At 47.4% G+C, this 21,267-nt stretch overlaps 1 protein-coding gene across 4 annotated transcripts; it reads right to left on the bottom strand.

Moving 5' to 3' along the window:
• Nucleotides 1–1,065: 1,065 nt before the first annotated feature.
• On the bottom strand, nt 1,066–16,708 carry LOC122920577. Of its 4 annotated transcripts, none has more exons than XM_044270187.1 (2): nt 16,529–16,708; nt 1,066–4,905 (listed from the first exon to the last, which is right to left on the bottom strand). In XM_044270187.1, exon 2 carries the CDS (start codon nt 4,893–4,895, stop codon nt 1,461–1,463), a length of 3,435 nt encoding a protein of 1,144 aa, XP_044126122.1. In that variant the 5' UTR covers nt 4,896–4,905; nt 16,529–16,708; the 3' UTR covers nt 1,066–1,460. The 4 variants fall into 4 exon arrangements, with proteins under 4 accessions (XP_044126122.1, XP_044126121.1, XP_044126124.1 ...); XM_044270186.1 differs by lacking the exon at nt 16,529–16,708 and adding an exon at nt 16,494–16,527; XM_044270189.1 differs by lacking the exon at nt 16,529–16,708 and adding an exon at nt 5,466–5,577.
• Between the last annotated feature and the right edge of the window lie 4,559 nt (nt 16,709–21,267).

The raw sequence follows: 21,267 nt of genomic DNA, 5'->3' as shown, positions 1-21,267 counted from the left end.
AGGGAATAATTTCCACAAATTTATCAAATGCTCTTAGACAAATTCCTTGAGTCTCACCCACTAACCAGAATGAAAGGAAGGGAAAAAGATGTAAGAGAGATATCAAAAGAACAATGGGATGACATTCTAGAGGCAGTACCACAAACGTCACTGAGCGGCAAATTATCACAACAATTTATTATACATAGGGTTTAAAAAAAAGGGTGCTAGTTGGTGGGAACGTTTTTCAGAATGGGTGCTAGATATGGGAGGTGGGGTTTATTGTATCGGATACAATCACAATTGTAACTGTCAACAATAACTAAAGAAATGTTCTCCATACATGTTCAAATTATGACATAAAAAGGAAGACAAACTTGTACTTGATTGTATAAAATGCACTTTATTGTGTTAAAAATAAAAAAGATCTAATAAAAAAAAAGAAGAGACATTCTACATGGGAGATGCATTTGGCTGTATGCTGCAGTCTCTCTTGTCTCTTGAAAGGTATTCTGTCACATTGTAGTTGGTTCTTCCCAGCTGCCTACCAGGGAAAAATTATATTAATGTATGCCATGAGCCCTACTAAATCTTCTTTGATGATGCACATATACCAGTCAGAAGGCACACTGTGGAGTATGTATACGGCTCAGAAAGCAGATGAAGTGATGATGACTCAGAAGCAGTACATACAGCAAAGGATGTCATCTGACCATAAAGCGGACACTCGCTAGTTGAGTTCAACATAATTAAGGCCTCATTCACACCAGCGTTCAGCCTTTCCGTTCTCCTGCTCAGTTATAGGAGCAGGAGAACGGAAAGGACGGATTGGGCACATAACTGAGGCGAGCGGAGCCTAGGGAGCCCATAGACTATAATGGGGTCCGTTAGGTTTACGCTCAGAAGATGATTTTGGAGCGGAGACGAAAGTACTGCATGCAGGACTTTTGTCTCCGCTCCAAAATCATCTTCTGAGCGTAAACCTAACGGACCCCATTATAGTCTATGGGGTCCGTAGGCTCCGCTCGCCTCAGTTATGTGCCCAATCCGTCCTTTCCGTTCTCCTGCTCCTATAACGGAGCAGAAGAACGGAAAGGCTGAACGCTGGTGTGAATGAGGCCTTACTAAAGCCAATAAAATTTAAAATTATGAAGCAAACTGGCCTAGTTATCAAATAACGGTTTAAATTTTTCTATAAACCATTATGGTAAGTGGTCACCTCTAATGTAAGCAGCTGGGACACACTTTTCTTGTCTCTATTTTATTAGAACATATTGGTTTATAAAAAATAGAACATAAAATTACTTGAGATATCTGCTGGCACTGGAAATAGTTGTAACAGCAACTTTGTAATTGATCATTCAAAATGTGCAAGTTATAGCATTTTAGGGTTTTCTGGGAGATGAACTACACATTAAATAAAAAGGCCAGCTAATGATTGTTTCGAAACTGTTAAGTGGTGCTTTTCCATTAATAGTTGGTCATTGAAATGTCTTCTCCTCTTTGACAAATGCTATGACATCATTCATGATGTCAAAAAGAAAATGTTGGCAAATTGGTTGATACAGAGCCTTTAAAATCCATGACTTTTGGCCTTTCGAGGCTTTTAATCCCTGTGTCATAGTACTTAATGCATCTCCACTTGAAGCATTTTTCACAAATTCCTTAACTCTACAGACATTTCTGTTGTGGTCAAGGGCTGCGAGTTGTGTCCGTGCTACCATAGAATCCAGGAAGAAATGTAACGTCTTTGGACGATATTTAAGGCAAGTGGCAAGGTAGATCTCTAACTCTCCAGTGTGACAGAGGAAGGAGAGATGTTTTAAGTCCTTTAATAGACTGGTATTTTCAACTATTTTTTTGAGTTGTTCATGGGCAGTTGAGTCTATCTTCAACCAGTTTGTACTGTTCACCACTTCTTCTGGTAGAGGTGGATGATGGCACGCTTTACAGTCACTATTACCACCCCACTCATGAACATTGGTAACATGCTGAAGAACCGATTTCCATTTTTCAATTAACAAATCTGGGTTTTTACAACAAGTGCAAGAACTCCACCAAATATGGTTCCTGATTGCCTCCACCCATTCATATAAGATTTCACAGTCTTTATGTTTGGCTGCCATTAAAACTTCATTGCCAACTGATTTGGATAGGTGCCACAGATCTAACTGATGAATGATACCAGGATAATTGTTCTTCAGAAGTTCCTGAATAGCAACACTTCTGTCAGTAACAATCATTTCCACTTCAGCATTCAGAGTTTGGAGCTCACCCATAGACTTCTGAAATCCTATTTTTTCTAAATCTTCTAATGTCACTTGTGGAATAACTGGCTGTACTGAAAATGAACAAATTTTCTTGCTAGCCACATCCATCATGGAGTATATAGAGTACCTGGCAGAAAATCCAGGATTGTCCAATTGTTGATCTCCTGCCAAGCAAAGTGGTCTTTCCTGGACACTTTGTATGACTGCTTTTTGTTCCTCCTTCCAGTGATGATTAATGGTAGGAAACAGGTACATAGACTGAGTTTTAGAATACGTACTTTTGTCTATTGATTTCAAATTTAGCAATTTAAACATATGTTGGGATTTTAGAAAACTTGAACCGCTAAATAGCACTGCGGCAGATAACAGAACATTTCCCATTGGTTGATATCCATGTCTTGGCTGGCTTTCCCATAGTAAACTTGTATGACCAGATCTGCAACGAACTTCTATAGACAAATAGGATCCAATGGTTTCTTTTCTGTATTGTGTAAGTGGTGACATACACTTTGTTTCTGACCTACACGGGATCATCATTATTAGCTTTTTCAGACAGGATTCAAAAACAATATACTTTTCTTCTTCAACAGGATTCTCCACTGGTGAATCCAAGTCCTGGAACACAGGTTTTATGTCGTCTTCATCTTCTGCATCACTTGGAAGTAAGAATGATTCATCTTCATCCTCACTCATTTCATTGATATAGAACGAGGAGTCATTTAGGTCCTCTAGTCCATCAGTCTGTATGGCAGATGTTTCCCAAGAAGTTGGATTTCGCCAAACCCGGGCCAATGGTTCATTTGGAATGGGTGAAGTCCTTTCAATTTTGGGAATTTGTGGTACGAAGTTAGTGATTTTTTGTATGGAACTAGAAATTTGAAATTGATCCTCTTCTGTTTTTATATCCTGTTCTAATTTCACTGTGCTGATGTCAAAATCTGGTAATGTACAGGTCCTTTTATGAAGTGTTGGAGATACAACTGCATGCCCTGCAGATGATTCAGTTTCTTCTTTGATCTGGACTTCTTGTTTATAATCATGTGAAGAAGCTTCTTCAGATATATCTATTTCAGAATCTTCTAAGACTTCAACTTTAACAAAATCTAAATTAACGTTTTCCAAAATGTCATATGGATCATCACCACAGTCACTTGACCTGGAAGAACTGCAATCACTAAATCCTACATCTTCTGTGCTGACATGAGATAAGGTTGATTCCAAGTCATTAGCTGGTTCACTTGGAACTAAGCTGCACATGATTTTACAATGTTTTCTATGTATTTTAGTTTGTGTTTGTGCATTTCTTTTTCTATGCATTGAGTCTGCGGGAAAACAACAGCAGCCTTTTCTATTTATTAAGAAATCTGTGTTGACACCCTTGTCAACCATTTTAGGCTTCTGAATTAGACAAGTTGGTTGAACCAATGGGGCATTGGTTGATACAAAATAAAGTTTACCTGCATTAGATGTTTGGCTCATACAATGACTAGGCAAAACACTTGAACCATAAGAGGATGCATTACGGTTGTCAAAGAAAACAATATTTTCCTCCAGTTTTCTTTTTTTTGAAGGTGGCTGACAACCAGGGATTACAGGTTGTGAAGAGGGTGTGTCAAGTGGAATATTGACAACAGATATAGAGGGTGGTTTCTGTGCCAAACCTGATGTTGGTCTTGATGTCTGTGTCACAGAGGACACTATTCCAGAAACCGGAAGAACTGTCATGGAACACGGCTGTGTTGCACCAACAGTCAAAGGAATTTGTGAAGCTGTCAAAGTTTTGTAGGGTGACTTGCCAGATCCAGAATTAGAGATTCCTGGACTTGACACTGAGGATAATGATATTGTTGGACAGGAAGATTTGGTGGAAGATAGAGTTTTGGCAGTGGAAGCTGGTCTTGGTTTTTTCAGTTTGCCACTATGGGGTGATACTGTATATTCTGAAATTGCAGGTGTGTTCTGTTGGACAGACGATAATGACACTGGTACTTCCAAAACGGATGAGGCAGAAGGTCTCAATACGGATGATGTCAGACTTACACAAGATAAGGCAGAATGCTTTTGCATGTCCTCAAACGTAGTGGCTGAAGTTGAGTAAGTATGGAATGACCTGTCTGAATTAGATTTTTTCCTAATTCTACAGGCTTGAAATAAAACATGTTGAGGAACCACAGGAACTAAAGTCATTTTCTGAGTGGTGGGTTGTGAGGATGCCTTATTATGGACTGGAACCCGATATGTTTGTGTTGTACTAGTGATGGATGGTTTATGGCTACCAGCAGGTAGAGCAGAACGGATGTGTTGATCATTAGAAGTGCTTGATAGTCCCGACCCCGTAGATGGCTTTATTTTATTAAAAACAGAAGGAACAGCATCCTTTCTTAAAAGCTTCCGATCACCATCATAGTAGTAACTGTCAGTTGTGAAGTGTAAGGAACACATTCTATAGGAGTTACATACTTTTCCAAGATATACTTTCTCAACCATTTTATCAAGTTCAATGTCATATTGATCTGTGATATATTGTCCAGTCTGTTGCAGCCAATGCCTGATTTTTTCAGGTTCTTTTGGAAAACAATGAAGAATTATAGAAGGATCACGCTTCTTCCATGTGCAAACACAACCACGCACAACACAGGATGGCATGATGAGATGCCTACATAAAAAAAGTTGATAACACAATTAGTTAGAAAAAGCAGAGATATAAATAAATACATTAGTGAATCATTTCCCACAAAACTATATATGAATCTGCTCAGCTCCTCCTGCTCTCTAACACTCTGCTTGCAGATCGCATTGTATTTCATGATGACAGCGCCTCAACGAGTTAAAGAGGACCCTGTTCCCTGTCTAAACTTTCAAATCTACATACCTCCATCAATTGGTGCAACTCACCCGATTCCTTGGTGGCTTCTTTCTTTGTTGCTCTCGTTATGCTAATTAGTCAGGGGTTAGCCAATGGACATGGCCATCAGCACTCATTTCCCAAGGGGGAGTGATGTTCACTTCTCTGACGCTGTCCAATGAGCAGGAGGACTGATAACTCGGGAACAAGGGGGCTACAAAAAAAATAAAAGAGGACTCGGGGAGCAGCACCAAATGATGGAGGTATGTAGACTTAAAAGTTCACACAGATGACAGGCTCTCTTTAAAGGGAATCTGTCACCAGCGACCTACGTATCAAACTGTTTGCATAGACACATAGCTGTGATTCACCTGATTAAAATGCTGATTTTCTTTTGTTGATCTGTTTGAGTTTTTTATTAATTTTCAAATTAGGCCTTTGGTGCAATGACAGAGTCACCACTGCTCTTGTCGCACCCAAGCTCCTCTCCTGTCTGTTGCCCTCCCCTCATTTGTCAATCAAAGCAACGGGAGCAATGGTGATGCCCTGATTAAACCAGAAGTCTAATTTGCAAATTAATTAAAAAGTATCATAACTCGGGAAAGGAGCCTCAGATCAACAAAAGAAAAACATAATTTTAACCCTTTCACTACCAGCACGGTACATATATGGCGCTGGAGAGATGGGTAAACATGGCGCCTGGCGCACGGCTATGTTCGTTGGGTCTCTGTTGTTTCAAACAGCAGAGACCTGCGGCTAATGACCGCAATCGTCAATAATGCCAATCATGGTCATTAAAGCGTGATCACGGCATCGTGGTCATTAAAGTGTGATCACGGCATCTGAAAGCTCAAAAACCCTGAAGCATGCGCTTCTTGGCTTCTTACCAGCATCCTCTAAAGCAGTGGTTCTCAACCTTTCTAAAGCCGTGACCCCTTAATACAGTTCCTCATGTTGTGGTGACCCCCAACCATTAAATTTTTTTCCTTGCTACGTCATAACTAATTTTGCTACTGTTATGAATTGTAATGTAAATATCTGATATGCAGGATGTATTCATTCATAACCACAGAACTTTAGCATAAATACAAAATATTTGTAAACCAAATAAATAACTTTAAAATAAATAATAAACAACAAATACCTCCTAAAAAATAAATCAGTGGTGCGCACAGTACCCCTCAAATAAATAAATCAGAAGTGCTCAGGGTCCCCCAAATAAATAAATCAGAAGTGCTTCAGGTCCCCCCCCCAAATAAATAAATCAATGGTGCTCAGGGTCCCCCAAATAAATAAATCAGAAGTGCTCAGGGTCCCCCAAATAAATAAATCAGCGGTGCTTCATGTCCCTCCCAAATAAATTAAGCCTTGCTCAGCCAAATAATTAAAATAAAATTAGCCAGGCTCAGCCAGGCTCAATTAAATCATTGGTGCTCAGCAGCGGTGTTATTAACGAAAAAACTCGGACCTCAGCAGACAGGCGGCCCGACTTACCCGTCCAGACGTCAGGCTCCTTCAAGCACAGGCAGTGATAGGACATCACTTCCTGTGCGCGAGGATAAGGGGCCGCTGCCGTTGTGCGGGCGGCCCACAATAGGAAGACTTAGGTGACCCCCCGGAAAGGGCCGATCGACCCCCAAAGGGGTCGCGACCCCTAGGTTGAGAACTGCTGCCCTAAGGGCTCATGCACACGACCATATGTATTTTGCGGTCCGCAAAAAACAAATTTGCAAAAAATACGTATGACATTCGTGTGAATTACGTATTTTGCGGAACGGAACAGCTGGCTCCTAATAGAACAGTACTATCCTTGTCCGTAATGCGGCCAATAATAGGATATGAACGCAAAAACACAAATGCAATCGAACTCTGCAAACCAGTACTCTGCCCTGCCTTTATGCTGGATGTTGAATAAGGCATTGGTGTACATTTTGGCCAAAGCGTAATAAGCCACTCACCACGTCAAGGTCGCCTCTATGAGTGGTGCCTAATACTAGTTCCTACCTGTTATGGGCCATGACAGCCACATAAAGTCCAGGGAGCGCAGGTACAGCATGCACGCCAAGCATACTCTGCTTTTAACCCCGTCCGGTGCCATTACAGATTTCATCGGATACAGGGATGCAAGTACCAACATGCATGCTGAGCCCACTATATACTTCTCCTGGAGCCAAATGGCTACTGGTAGGTGCTATATAGGGCTGAAACGATTATTCGAATAACTCTATTAAATCAATGCAGTTTCCCTGCATCGAGGAATCGTTTAGATCACGTGATCACGGAGCGGGAGTGAAATTAAGCGTCTCACTCACCGCTTCCGTGTCCTCCGGAGGCCAGAGAGGCAGGACTGAGCCGGCCGGCACAGAGGAGGGAGGAGGAGGAGGAGGGAGTCTCTCCCTCCCCACTGTGCGCGGCTGCCGCTGAAGACCAATGAGGACAGAGTAGGAGGAGGAGGGGAGGGACTGTGGCCACTGCGCCACCAATGACTGTGCCGGCCATATCCCACAGGGTCCCCCTCCTCCCCCCCATCATTGGTGGCAGTGTCAGTTCCGATCGGAGCCCCAGCAGTGTAATGCTGGGGCTCCGATCGGTTACCATGGCAGCCAGGACGCTACTGAAGCCCTGGCTGCCATGGTATGTTAGTGAGCAGAGAGCAGCGCATTATACTCACGTGCGCTGTGGCCGGCGGTCGCTCCTTCTCATAGGTCTGTGCGGCGCATTGCTAATGCTGTAAGCATTAGCAATCCGCCGCACAGACAGAAGAAGGAGCGACCGGCGGCCACAGCGCACGTGAGTATAATGCGCTGCTCTCTGCTCACTAACATACCATGGCAGCCAGGGCTTCAGTAGCGTGACTCCTGGCTGCCATGGTAACCGATCGGAGCCCCAGCATTACACTGCTGGGGCTCCGATCGGAACTGCCACTGCCACCAATGATGGGGGGGAGGAGGGGGACCCTGTGGCCACTGCCACCAATGATTAATACTGGGGAGGGAGGGGGGGGGTTGCGTTACCAGAGGGGGCAGGCAGATCAGAGGCTGGGGGGAGGGGGGCAGGCAGATCAGAGGCTGGGGGGAGGGGGGGAGGCAGATCAGAGGCTGGGGGGAGGCAGATCAGAGGCTGGGGGGGGGAGGCAGATCAGAGGCTGGGGGGGGAGGCAGATCAGAGGCTGGGGGGGAGGCGGCAGATCAGAGGCTGGGGGGGAGGCAGATCAGAGGCTGGGGGGGAGGCAGATCAGAGGCTGGGGGGGAGGCAGATCAGAGGCTGGGGGGGGGGAGGCAGATCAGAGGCTGGGGGGGGAGGCAGATCAGAGGCTGGGGGGGGGGAGGCAGATCAGAGGCTGGGGGGGGGGGGAGGCAGATCAGAGGCTGGGGGGGGAGGCAGATCAGAGGCTGGGGGGGGAGGCAGATCAGAGGCTGGGGGGGAGGCAGATCAGAGGCTGGGGGGGGAGGCAGATCAGAGGCTGGGGGGGGAGGCAGATCAGAGTCTGGGGGGGGAGGCAGATCAGAGTCTGGGGGGGGAGGCAGATCAGAGGCTGGGGGGGGGGGAGGCAGATCAGAGGCTGGGGGGGGGGGAGGCAGATCAGAGGCTGGGGGGGGGGAGGCAGATCAGAGGCTGGGGGGGGGAGGCAGATCAGAGGCTGGGGGGGAGGCAGATCAGAGGCTGGGGGGGAGGCAGATCAGAGGCTGGGGGGGAGGCAGATCAGAGGCTGGGGGGGAGGCAGATCAGAGGCTGGGGGGGGAGGCAGATCAGAGGCTGGGGGGGGAGGCAGATCAGAGGCTGGGGGGGGAGGCAGATCAGAGGCTGGGGGGGGAGGCAGATCAGAGGCTGGGGGGGAGGCAGATCAGAGGCTGGGGGGGAGGCAGATCAGAGGCTGGGGGGGAGGCAGATCAGAGGCTGGGGGGGAGGCAGATCAGAGGCTGGGGGGGAGGCAGATCAGAGGCTGGGGGGGAGGCAGATCAGAGGCTGGGGGGGAGGCAGATCAGAGGCTGGGGGGGAGGCAGATCAGAGGCTGGGGGGGAGGCAGATCAGAGGCTGGGGGGGAGGCAGATCAGAGGCTGGGGCAAGCAGATCAGAGGCTGGGGGCAAGCAGATCAGAGGCTGGGGGGAGGCAGATGGAGAGAGAGTGGTTAATGGAGGCTGCAAGCACCACCTTGGCATGTATAAAGTTATTGGTTTAGAGAGGGGTTAATGAAGGCACCTCCAAGGTGCTTTCATTAACCTCTTCAAACCAATAACTTTATACATGCCTAATGCCAAGGTGCTTCCATTAACCCCTCCAAACCCAATGGGCATGTATAAAGTTATTGGTTTGGAGGGGTTAATGGAAGCACCTTGGCATTAGGCATGTATAAAGTTATTAACCCCTTCAAACCAATAACTTTATACATACCTAATTACGTACGTTATTTTAAGTAGCTTTTTCTTATTAGATTACTTGATGAATCGAGAAATATAAATCGATAGAATACTCGATTACAAAAATATTCGTTTACTGCAGCCCTAGTGCTACAGTCATGTGAAAAAATTAGGACACCCTTTGAAAGCATGTGGTTTTTTGTAACATTTTTAATAAAAGGTTATTTCATCTCCGTTTCAACAATACAGAGAGATTAAAGTAATCCAACTAAACAAAGAAAACTGAAGAAAAGTCTTTTCAAGATCTTCTGTAAATGTCATTCTACAAAAATGCCTATTCTAACTGAGGAAAAAGATAGGACACCCTCACATGTATTCCCTCTTAAATTGGCTCAGATCTCACACAGGTATATCACACCAGGTGCACATAATTAGTAGATCGTTACTCTGCATGTTGAATGAGGCTTGCCCTATTTAAACCTCAGACATTTAGTTTGGTGTGCTCCTGACTGTTGAAGTGAGAGTGAGCACCATGGTGAGAGCAAAAGAGCTGTCAGAGGACTTCAGAAAAAAGATTGTAGCAGCCTATGAGTCTGGGAAGGGATTTAAAAAGATCTCAAAAGATTTTGAAATCAGCCATTCCACTGTCCGGAAGATAGTCTACAAGTGGAGGGCTTTCAAAACAACTGCCAACATGCCCAGGACTGGTCGCCCCAGCAAGTTCACCCCAAGAGCAGACCGCAAGATGCTAAAAGAGGTCTCCAAAAACCCTAAAGTGTCATCTCGAGAACTACAGCAGGCTCTGGCTACTGTTGATGTAGAAGTACATGCCTCTACAATCAGAAAGAGACTGTACAAGTTTAACTTGCATGGGAGGTGTGCAAGGAGGAAACCTTTGCTTTCCAAGAGAAACATCGAGGCCAAACTGACATTTGCCAGAGATAAAGTTGACAAAGACCAGGACTTCTGGAATAATGTTCTTTGGACAGATGAGTCCAAAATTGAATTATTTGGACACAACAGCAGAGGACATGTTTGGCGTAAACCAAACACAGCATTCCAAGAAAAGAACCTCATACCAACTGTGAAGCATGGAGGTGGAAGTGTCATGGTTTGGGGCTGCTTTGCTGCAGCAGGACCTGGTCAGCTCACCATCATAGAATCCACTATGAATTCTACTGTGTATCAGAAGGTGCTTGAAGAACATGTGAGACCATCAGTTAGAAAATTAAAGCTGAAGCGGAACTGGACCATGCAACATGACAATGACCCAAAACATACTAGTAAATCAACCAAAGATTGGCTGAAAAAGAAGAAATGGAGAGTCCTGGAATGGCCAAGTCAAAGTCCAGATTTGAATCCCATTGAGATGCTGTGGGGTGACTTGAAAAGGGCTGTACGTGCAAGAAACCCCTCAAACATCTCACAGCTGAAAAAGTTCTGCATTGAGGAGTGGGGTAAAATTTCCTCAGACCGATGTCGAAGACTGGTAGATGGCTACAAGAACCGTCTCACTGCAGTTATTTCAGCCAAAGGAGGTAACACTCGCTATTAGGGGCAAGGGTGTCCTATCTTTTTCCTCAGTTAGAATAGGCATTTTTGTAGAATGACATTTACAGAAGATCTTGAAAAGACTTTTCTTCAGTTTTCTTTGTTTAGTCGGATTACTTTAATCTCTCTGTATTGTTGAAACGGAGATGAAATAACCTTTTATTAAAAATGTTACAAAAAACCACATGCTTTCAAAGGGTGTCCTAATTTTTTCACATGACTGTATATAAGCAGACTCAGTTTTATACTGACTTTAAAACCAGCCTCCAGGGCAGACTAACTGGTCAGGTGTGCATGACTGCTTGGAGATCGCCACGCCTCCAATATATACTACAAATCTACAAAGAAAAATTGGATATGTTCTATTTTTTTGCAGAACGGAAATACGGACATAAGGAAACGGAATGCACATGGAGTAACTTCATTATTTTTTTTTGCTGACCCATTGAAGTAAAGGGGTCCGCAAGAAAAAAGGAACGCACACTGAAAGAAAATACGTTCGTGTGCATGAGCCCTAGTAGAAATCAGTCCTTTCCCAATTTTACATATAAAAAAAATCTAAATAAAAAAAAAATAAAAAAAAACATTATAACACATATCAGGTATCACCGCATCCGAGAACGTCTGAATAACTAAAATATTTAAAAATGTTCCTGCACGGTGTACGTCATATAATAGATTTTTTTTTTTTTTTAAAGCGGTTCCTCATTTTTTTAGTCACCTTGTCCGGCAAATAGCGGAGTGAGCCAGAGCTCTGCTATTTTCATAGCTCTCATTGTGGTGCTATGTTGTTTCTGACTTAAGGCCCTTTTCACACGACTGTATGGCCGTGCTGCGGACCCCAAACACTGGCCATGTGCACTCCATGGTAAATGCCAAACCATTGATTTGAATGGGTCTGTTATCCGCCAAAAGATAGGACATGTCCTATCTTTTGAGGAACTGAGGCACAGATCAGAAGCGCACAACAGCACTACTTCTGCAGGCTTTCGGGTCTGTGAATCCACACCGCAAAATATAGAACATGTCCTATCTTTTGCTGTATTTTGAGGATCGAACACATTCAAGTCAATGGGCCCGCATCCGCACCACAGAGCGCACACAGAGCTATGGGGACTGGGTATTGCGGATGTGCTACCGGCCATCTAGCAACCCATGTCCTCAGCTCTATACACAAAATCCCGGTGACAGGTTCCCTTTAAGCCAACAGTCTCCAGCTCAGACATGGTCACTTTAAGTATCCCCGACAGGAGGCAGGCCTCGCAGCACGTCCAGATCACAGTGCACTGGATCGTGACTTCACAACGTCATCAGTGCTGCAGCTGCTGCACGCAGCACTGGCCAATTCTGTTTTTTAAAACCTGGAACAGAGGACGACGGGAGATGGAGAGACCGCGGGGGCTGCCACTGCCATACTTACCCAGTCTCTGTCTACAGAGTCTGTACAGACTACAGTACAGTGTACACACACTCAGTCACTCACCCGACTGTTAAAACCACCCTCGCCAGCCAGGTCCAGGCAGCAGCACTCTCAGGCACTCAGCCCAGCCTGCCTCCAGCCCACACTGGGCCCAGCCTGCCTCCAGCCCACACTGGGCCCAGCCTGCCTCCAGCCCACACTGGGCCCAGCCTGCCTCCAGCCCACACTGGCCCAGCCTGCCTCCAGCCCACACTGGGCCCAGCCTGCCTCCAGCCCACACTGGGCCCAGCCTGCCTCCAGCCCACACTGGGCCCAGCCTGCCTCCAGCCCACACTGGGCCCAGCCTGCCTCCAGCCCACACTGGGCCCAGCCTGCCTCCAGCCCACACTGGGCCCAGCCTGCCTCCAGCCCACACTGGGCCCAGCCTGCCTCCAGCCCACACTGGGCCCAGCCTGCCTCCAGCCCACACTGGGCCCAGCCTGCCTCCAGCCCACACTGGGCCCAGCCTGCCTCCAGCCCACACTGGGCCCAGCCTGCCTCCAGCCCACACTGGGCCCAGCCTGCCTCCAGGCCCACACTGGGCCCAGCCTGCCTCCAGCCCACACTGGGCCCAGCCTGCCTCCAGCCCACACTGGGCCCAGCCTGCCTCCAGCCCACACTGGGCCCAGCCTGCCTCCAGCCCACACTGGGCTGCCTCCAGCCCACACTGGCCAGCCTGCCTCCAGCCCACACTGGGCCAGCCTGCCTCCAGCCCACACTGGGCCCAGCCTGCCTCCAGCCCACACTGGGCCCAGCCTGCCTCCAGCCCACACTGGGCCCAGCCTGCCTCCAGCCCACACTGGGCCCAGCCTGCCTCCAGCCCAAACTGGGCCCAGCCTGCCTCCAGCCCACACTGGGCCCAGCCTGCCTCCAGCCCACACTGGGCCCAGGTGGTACTACTAGTTACCATCTGGCCTTGGTATCCTCTGTATGATTATATATATATGAGCTGGTATAAGTTATACATGCTGTTCTGGTACAAGAAGATGTATAACTTATACCAGCTGTACATATATAATTATATACAGGAGATGCCCAGGTTATACCAGCTGTACATATATAATTATATACAGGAGATGCCCAGGTTATACCAGCTGTACATATATAATTATATACAGGAGGTGGTTGGGTATACCAGCATGCTCCATATCACTATATACCAGGGCTGTGGAGTCGGTAGATAAATGGTCCGACTCCGAACTCCTCTGTTTTTGGTACTTCCGACTCCCCTGTATTTAATATGTGAATGTATTTTATACATTCCTTAGGCCTCATGCACACGGCCGTGTTCCGCGGCCGAAAGCGGACCGTGGAAACCCGGCCGGGTTTTCTGCTGACAGCATGAGCACATGGCGTCATTGTTTGCTATGACGCCGTGCGCTTCATGCAGCTGCTGCTGTACAGTAATACACTATACTAGTGTATTACTGTACAGCAGCGGCTGCATGAAGCGCACAGCGTCATAGCAACCAATGAAAACATGAATCCAGGCCGTGTTACCACGGACCGCTCTCGGCCGTGGGACACGGCCGTGTGCATGAGGCCTAAAAGGAAAGAAAGGCAACATACATGTCATTACCACAGAACTACTGGCTAGGAAGCCGCTGCCTTCTCCTTTGTGGGCTGATCTTCTGCTGTATTCTACTACACCGGGCCCCGCTCACTGTAGTATACGGTAATCATATCTAACTTGTGGGTATTGTTAAAGTATTCCAATCATCCTAAATCTAGCGCTGTACTACTTACTACTAACTTCTTGGCAGTAAGGAGGCCAGGTGGGCGCTCGTAGCGTAGCTCACTACGTCACGCGCCTGCTCCGCCCACTTTATGAATGAAGCAGCCACCGGGCCCCGCTGCCATTACAGAAACAGATGCCGGCCCCCATTCACTACACAGGAACACTGTTATGGCGGGGGGATCTGTGGATGACACATAAGATAAAATGCTATATATGTGTCATCCACAGATGCCCCCACAATGATCCCCTCCATAACAGCGCCATCCACAGATCCCCTCCATAACAGCGCCATCCACAGATCCCCTCCATAACAGCGCCATCCACAGATCCCCTCCATAACAGCGCCATCCACAGATCCCCTCCATAACAGCGCCATCCACAGATCCCCTCCATAACAGTGCCATCCACAGATCCCCTCCATAACAGTGCCATCCACAGACCACCATTAGTTCAAAACCCACCAAAAGCACACCTTTTGGTTCAAAATATTTTTTTTTCTTATTTTCCTCCTCAAAAAGCGTCTTATAGGGCGAAAAATGTATTCAATTAATTATAACTTTTTGTGAATTAGGACATTTACACGTGCTTTTTTTTATTCCAATTTAAATTTAGTAGGAGTCGGGGTCGGTTCATTTTTTGCCAACTCCAGGTACCCAAAATTGCCCCAGACTCCACAGCCCTGCTATATACAAGATGTTATACCGTATAACATATTCTTGAATACCCTGGGCATCTCCTGTATATAATTATATATGTACAGCTGGTATAACCTGGGCATCTCCTGTATATAATTATATATGTACAGCTGGTATAACCTGGGCATCTCCTGTATATAATTATATATGTACAGCTGGTATCACCTGGGCATCTCTTGTATATAATTATATATGTACAGCTGGTATCACCTGGGCATCTCCTGTATATAATTATATATGTACAGCTGGTATAACCTGGGCATCTCCTGTATATAATTATATATGTACAGCTGGTATAACCTGGGCATCTCCTGTATATAAATATATATGTACAGCTGGTATAACCTGGGCATCTCCTGTATATAATTATATATGTACAGCTGGTATAACCTGGGCATCTCCTGTATATAATTATATATGTACAGCTGGTATAACCTGGGCATCTCCTGTATATAATTATATATGTACAGCTGGTATAACCTGGGCATCTCCTGTATATAAATATATATGTACAGCTGGTATAACCTGGGCATCTCCTGTATATAATTATATATGTACAGCTGGTATAACCTGGGCATCTCCTGTATATAATTATATATGTACAGCTAGTATAACCTGGGCATCTCCTGTATATAATTATATATGTACAGCTGGTATAACCTGGGCATCTCCTGTATATAATTATATATGTACAGCTGGTATCACCCGGGTATCTCCTGTATATAATTATATATGTACAGCTGGTATAAGTTATACATCTTCGTGTATACAGTGAGATGGAGCGTGCTGGTATAATGTTTACATTCTGTTGATAATAGTATCTGTATAATGTTGTGCGCCACTGTCCCCGGTACGATGTCCTCCTTTTTGGGGTTCTGCAAGTGGCCACCCTACACATGGGTGACACATGACTGATGCAGTAACAGCCGGTGGGTGAGGGGTTTGTAGAAAAGGTCCCCACTGGTGAACAACCCCCATCTCATGCTCCGATGCGCTCCAGGGCACGGGCTCTTGTGTTTTCAATAACACACTGCCGGGCGGTAACTTCCGCCCAGCGGTGTGTTCGGTGATGTCACCGGCTCTGAGGGGCGGGCTTTAGCTCTGCCCTAGCCGTTTTACTGGCTAGGGCAGAGCCAAATCCCGCCCATCAGTGCCGGTGACGTCACCGGGGTTCCTGTCAGCCCCATAGAGAGCCCGATACGTCACCGGAACTCAGAAAAATGCCTTTGCCCTGTGCAATTTAGCGCAGGGCAAAGGAGAGCATCGGAGCATGAACTGCTCCGACGCTCATGTCAGGGGGGCTGCCGGGGTGAAAATGGAGGGCTGTCCAGGTTCAGCTCCGAACCTGGACAACCCCTTTAAGGGGAAGGTTTTCATCCCTGCAGTAAACAGACAGTATATTGCATTTAGCTCTATATATGTAATGTTATATATATATATATATAGTGTTTATTCTCATCCCAATATCTAAACTATTACTAAAACAGCAGGTATCACAAGATACTTTTCTAGAAACCTCCACTTGTAATCTATGGCGCATTCCTATAACCCTAATCTATCACGACATGAATGGACAGTAGAGTGAACCGTGACATACATGAGAACGTATCACACCGTCATCCCGCCAGTTACCTCAGCACACTGCGCCGCCTATACCCGCTTCATCTTCTCTGACGTCATCAGCCGGCGACCTGGTGGCTAAGGATATGTGACGTCACGCAGCAGAGACGCAGGATCAATAGAGGTTTTCTGCAGGCGTCTGGAGCATAAATTACATCCAACAACGCCCCCTGCCGGCAGCTGTTGTATCTCGTCGTGTCTAGAATGCAAGTTGCTCCTGGTAGGTAGAATATAGGAAGAGGCGGGGTCTCGTTGTCTAATGGGCGGGGCCTCCCAGAATAAGGAAGAGAAACACCAGTGCTCGTGGGTGAGGACGGAGTGAGCGCGGCTGTTGTGTGAGGACTGTGGAGGGGAGCGATGGTTTTGCGTTTAGGTGGGGCTATTTTTTCAGGTGGATGAAGGGAGGCAGTGGTATTATTATTTTTTACGTAGGGGTCATGGGACTGTTTTTTGGAGTTGAGTCATTATTTTTTTTTGCATGGGGCTGTGTGTTGGACAAGACTGAAGGAGGGATGTTATGGTGATCTTTCTTACATGGAACTGTATGTTAGAAGGAGATGAATGGAGGGGCAGTGATTTTTATTTTATTGTTGCATGGGACTGTTTGTTGAAGACTAAAGAGAGTGACATTATTTTCGTGGGACTGAAGGGAGAAGAGTGATGTTATTTACATGGGGCTGTAGGTTGGAGGAGACTGTAGTGAGATGAGTGATGCTTCTTACGTGGGACTGTACGTTGGAGGGGGCTGAAGGGAGGGATGTATCTGATATGGGGCTGTGTGTTGGATAGATATAAAGCTGCTAATGCCAGAATTTTTTCATCCTTTTTTTTTCCCCGCAGCCCATGAACCTGTGTTGTTATAGTGCCCTGGCTGCCCAAGAACTTGTAGAAGTAACGAATACCAACTGATGACTAACTGAAAGTGTTAATACTCTGCAGTGACACACTGAACCTGCTGAGTGCCGGTGTACTCACAGATGAGCATCCCACAGCTTCTCTACATTGTTTTTAAGGGGTTGTCCAGCATTTAAGTGATGGCCTATTCTCAGGATCGGCAGGGGTCCTACTGATCAGCTGTCCGGATGTAGCTCTGGCACCAGTACTACACAGCTATGTAACCTGTGTAATGGAGAGAGCTGGTCACTGAAGTGCTGCTGCCATTGACATCAGGCTGTAGTACCAAGCACCTTCCACTACAGCTGAGGGCTGCGGGGTGTCAGAGCTGCGCCAGAACAGCTGAGGGCTGCAGGGTGTCAGAGCTGCACCAGAACAGCTGAGGGCTGCGGGGTGTCAGAGCTGCACCAGAACAGCTGAGGGCTGCGGGGTGTCAGAGCTGCGCCAGAACAGCTGAGGGCTGCGGGGTGTCAGAGCTGCGCCAGAACAGCTGAGGGCTGCGGGGTGTCAGAGCTGCGCCAGAACAGCTGAGGGCTGCGGGGTGTCAGAGCTGCGCCAGAACAGCTGGGGGCTGCGGGGTGTCAGAGCTGCGCCAGAACAGCTGAGGGCTGCGGGGTGTCAGAGCTGCGCCAGAACAGCTGAGGGCTGCGGGGTGTCAGAGCTGCGCCAGAACAGCTGAGGGCTGCGGGGTGTCAGAGCTGCGCCAGAACAGCTGAGGGCTGCGGGGTGTCAGAGCTGCGCCAGAACAGCTGAGGGCTGCGGGGTGTCAGAGCTGCGCCAGAACAGCTGAGGGCTGCGGGGTGTCAGAGCTGCGCCAGAACAGCTGAGGGCTGTCAGAGCTGCGCCAGAACAGCTGAGGGCTGCAGGGATGACTCCCCCAGAAGAAGCGTGTCGAAACGTAAGTTGGGGTTTTTCAAGCCCTCTCCAGCTCTGAATTGGTATGTGTCTAAGGCCGAATGCACACGGTCGTAAGCGGTCCGTGGTATCCCGGCCTGGCATCCTGCTGACAGCAGGAGCGCATGGCTTCATTGGTTGCTCTGACGCCATGCATTTCATGCCGCCGCTGCACTACAGTAATACTCATATGATCTATACGAGTGTATTACTGTAGTGCAGCGGCGGCATGAAGCGCATGGCGTCATAGCAACCAATGACGCCGTGCGCTCCTGCTGTCAGCAGGATGCCAGGCCGGGATACCACGGACCACTTGCGACCGTGTTCCACGGCCATGTGCATTCGGCCTAACTGTTATTTGCTTTTTGTTTTTGTACTGTTGTAATGTGATCATGGTCTTCAGGACCGGATGAGATACAGCTGCTCCCTTTTCACATTATTTCCATTATCTTGATGTCTGAATCTGATCAATTTCATATTATATAGCGACCTTTATTTGGTACTTTTGTTTATAGATTGTTGGCCCCAGACATCAACCCTGGTTGGGTATATATATTACATAGGATATGTTTAGGGGTTCCGCTTGCTGGACTTGTTACTATTAATATTGCACACGTAGTATTTAATAACCTCACATTAGCCAGTTTGGAGTCTGGTGGGGTACATTATCCATCATGGCACCTATCTGCAATGTTTTTATAATTGTCTTTGATACTAATAGTATATGTCTATTTGTGGACATTTAATAAAGATGTTTTTTGTACTATATATGTGTGGCGTTCTTTGAGTAGGTTTCAGTTATGTTCCCACAAAGAATTGTTTTGTATTTTAGAAACTACACTCCTCAATGTATTCAAAACTGATTTAAAAAACTTTAACACTTTGTGTTCCAAAAGAATTAAAGGAACATGTAGATGAAATTTCATAATTTCACTTTTCATTACGCCCCATGACAGCACCTGTGAGAGATCCTCCCCCTTCCGGACAGGAAACAGGAACTTCCCAGATTTTAAATGGGGTTCTCCATATTCCATCCTCAGTTTCTTCCCGTTTCCTGTCCTTAGGACAGGGGGATGGATCTTTCTCGGATCTGTCAGGGGCTGCAGGGCCTCCAGGGTCTCTTTTATACCTATTGGCGGTCCCTAACGGCGTAAGTCTCCATTAGGAGCCGCTGAAAAGTCCGGTATTTCTCTGTCCCCTTTTTCTGCCATGGGGGGGATGCCTGGCGGCCACCTCATTCCCTTCATGCCTGCGGCCGGGCGAAGTTCCGCAGGGAGGAGAAAAGCATCCTGTCCCTGGCTCACCGATTCGACTTGCTCCCGCAGGTCCTGTTTCCAGCGCGCAGCCAGCAGGCGCGCCGGAAGTGACGTGTGTGTGTGTGTGTGTTCCACACGAGTCAGGGAAGGGGAGGGACTGAAACAGTGCGCGGCCTGTAAAAGGGGACGGCGGCCAGCCAACTTGGAAGTGGATACAGCCTGGCCCAGTACAGCCAGGCTATCCTTCCAGATTCCCCTCTATGGTGTCCGTCGACGTGCAGGAGGAAGGGGAAGCACAGGAGTAGCATGCAGAAGCCGTCATGGTACTCCTGGGAGGGGTAAGAGGGGTTGTACCCCACAGTCTCCCTTTGGAGAGATTATTTTTAAATATTCTCTAGTAACCTGTTTCTGGGGCTAGGTGTTGATACAGGTTAAAGAGGACCTTTCACCTAAAAAAAAAAATTAAACTAAGACTATAGCGTTACTTACATGCCCCCATTATTTCTTGAACGTTAATTCTTTTTTCATTCTGTGCCCCCGTTTGTCCGCTATGCCCCCGGAATAATTCCCGCCGTCTATGCTAATGAGCCAGCCTCAAATGGGCTGGCTTTAAAAGTTCTCCCGGTCGTGCCTTCCATCTTCTCCCTGGCACGGAGCGCATCCAATCAGCGCGCTCCGCTCTTAGCCAGGGAGAAGACGCTCCAGTTCTCGCGAGACTTCAGAGAACTGGAGCGATTTCGTCTATCACGACCGGGAGAACTTTTAAAGCCAGCCCATTTAAGGCTGGCTCATTAGCATAGACGGTGGGAATTATTCCGGGGGGCATAGCGGACAAACGGGGGCACAGAATGAAAAAAGAATTAACGTTCAAGAAATCATGGGGGCATGTAAGTAACGCTATAGTCTTAGTTTAAATATTTTTTTTTTTAGGTGAAAGGTCCTCTTTAACCACCTCAGGACCGCCGTACGCAGGATTGCGTCCTGCTGGCGGTCCTGCTCTTCTGGGTGGATGCATATACGCGTCCTCCCGCGATACCCGAGATTTCCTGTGAACGCGCGCACAGGCGCGCACGCTCACAGGAACGGAAGGTAAGCGAGTGGATCTCCAGCCTGCCAGCGGCGATCGCTCGCTGGCAGGCTGGAGATCCGAAATTTTTAACCCCTAACAGGTATATTAGACGCTGTTTTCATAACAGCGTCTAATATACCTCCTACCTGGTCCTCTGGTGGTCCCTTTTGTTAGGATCGACCACCAGAGGACTCAGGTAGGTCAGTACAGTAGCACCAAACACCACACTACACTACACCCCCCCCCCCCCCGTCACTTATTAACCCCTTATAAACCCCTGATCACCCATGATCACCCCATATAAACTCCCTGATCACCGCCCTGTCAGGCTCCATTCAGACGTCCGCATGATTTTTACGGATCCATGGATCGGATCCGCAAAACACATGCGGACGTCTGAATGGAGCCTTACAGGGGGTGATCAATGACAGGCGGGTGATCACCCATATACACTCCCTGATCACCCCCCTGTCATTGATAACCCCCCTGTAAGGCTCCATTCAGACGTCCGCATGCGTTTTGTGGATCCGATCCATGGATCCGTAAAAAATCATGCGGATGTCTGAATGGAGCCTGACAGGGGGGGTGATCACCCTGATTACCCTGATCACCCCCTGTCATTGATAACCCCCCTGTAA

The sequence above is a fragment of the Bufo gargarizans genome, chromosome 10, assembly GCF_014858855.1.
Source record: "Bufo gargarizans isolate SCDJY-AF-19 chromosome 10, ASM1485885v1, whole genome shotgun sequence".
In the NCBI taxonomy this organism is placed as follows: domain Eukaryota; kingdom Metazoa; phylum Chordata; class Amphibia; order Anura; family Bufonidae; genus Bufo; species Bufo gargarizans.
The sequence above is the reverse complement of the archived record's forward strand: the minus strand, read 5'-3'. Positions and strand labels throughout refer to the sequence as shown.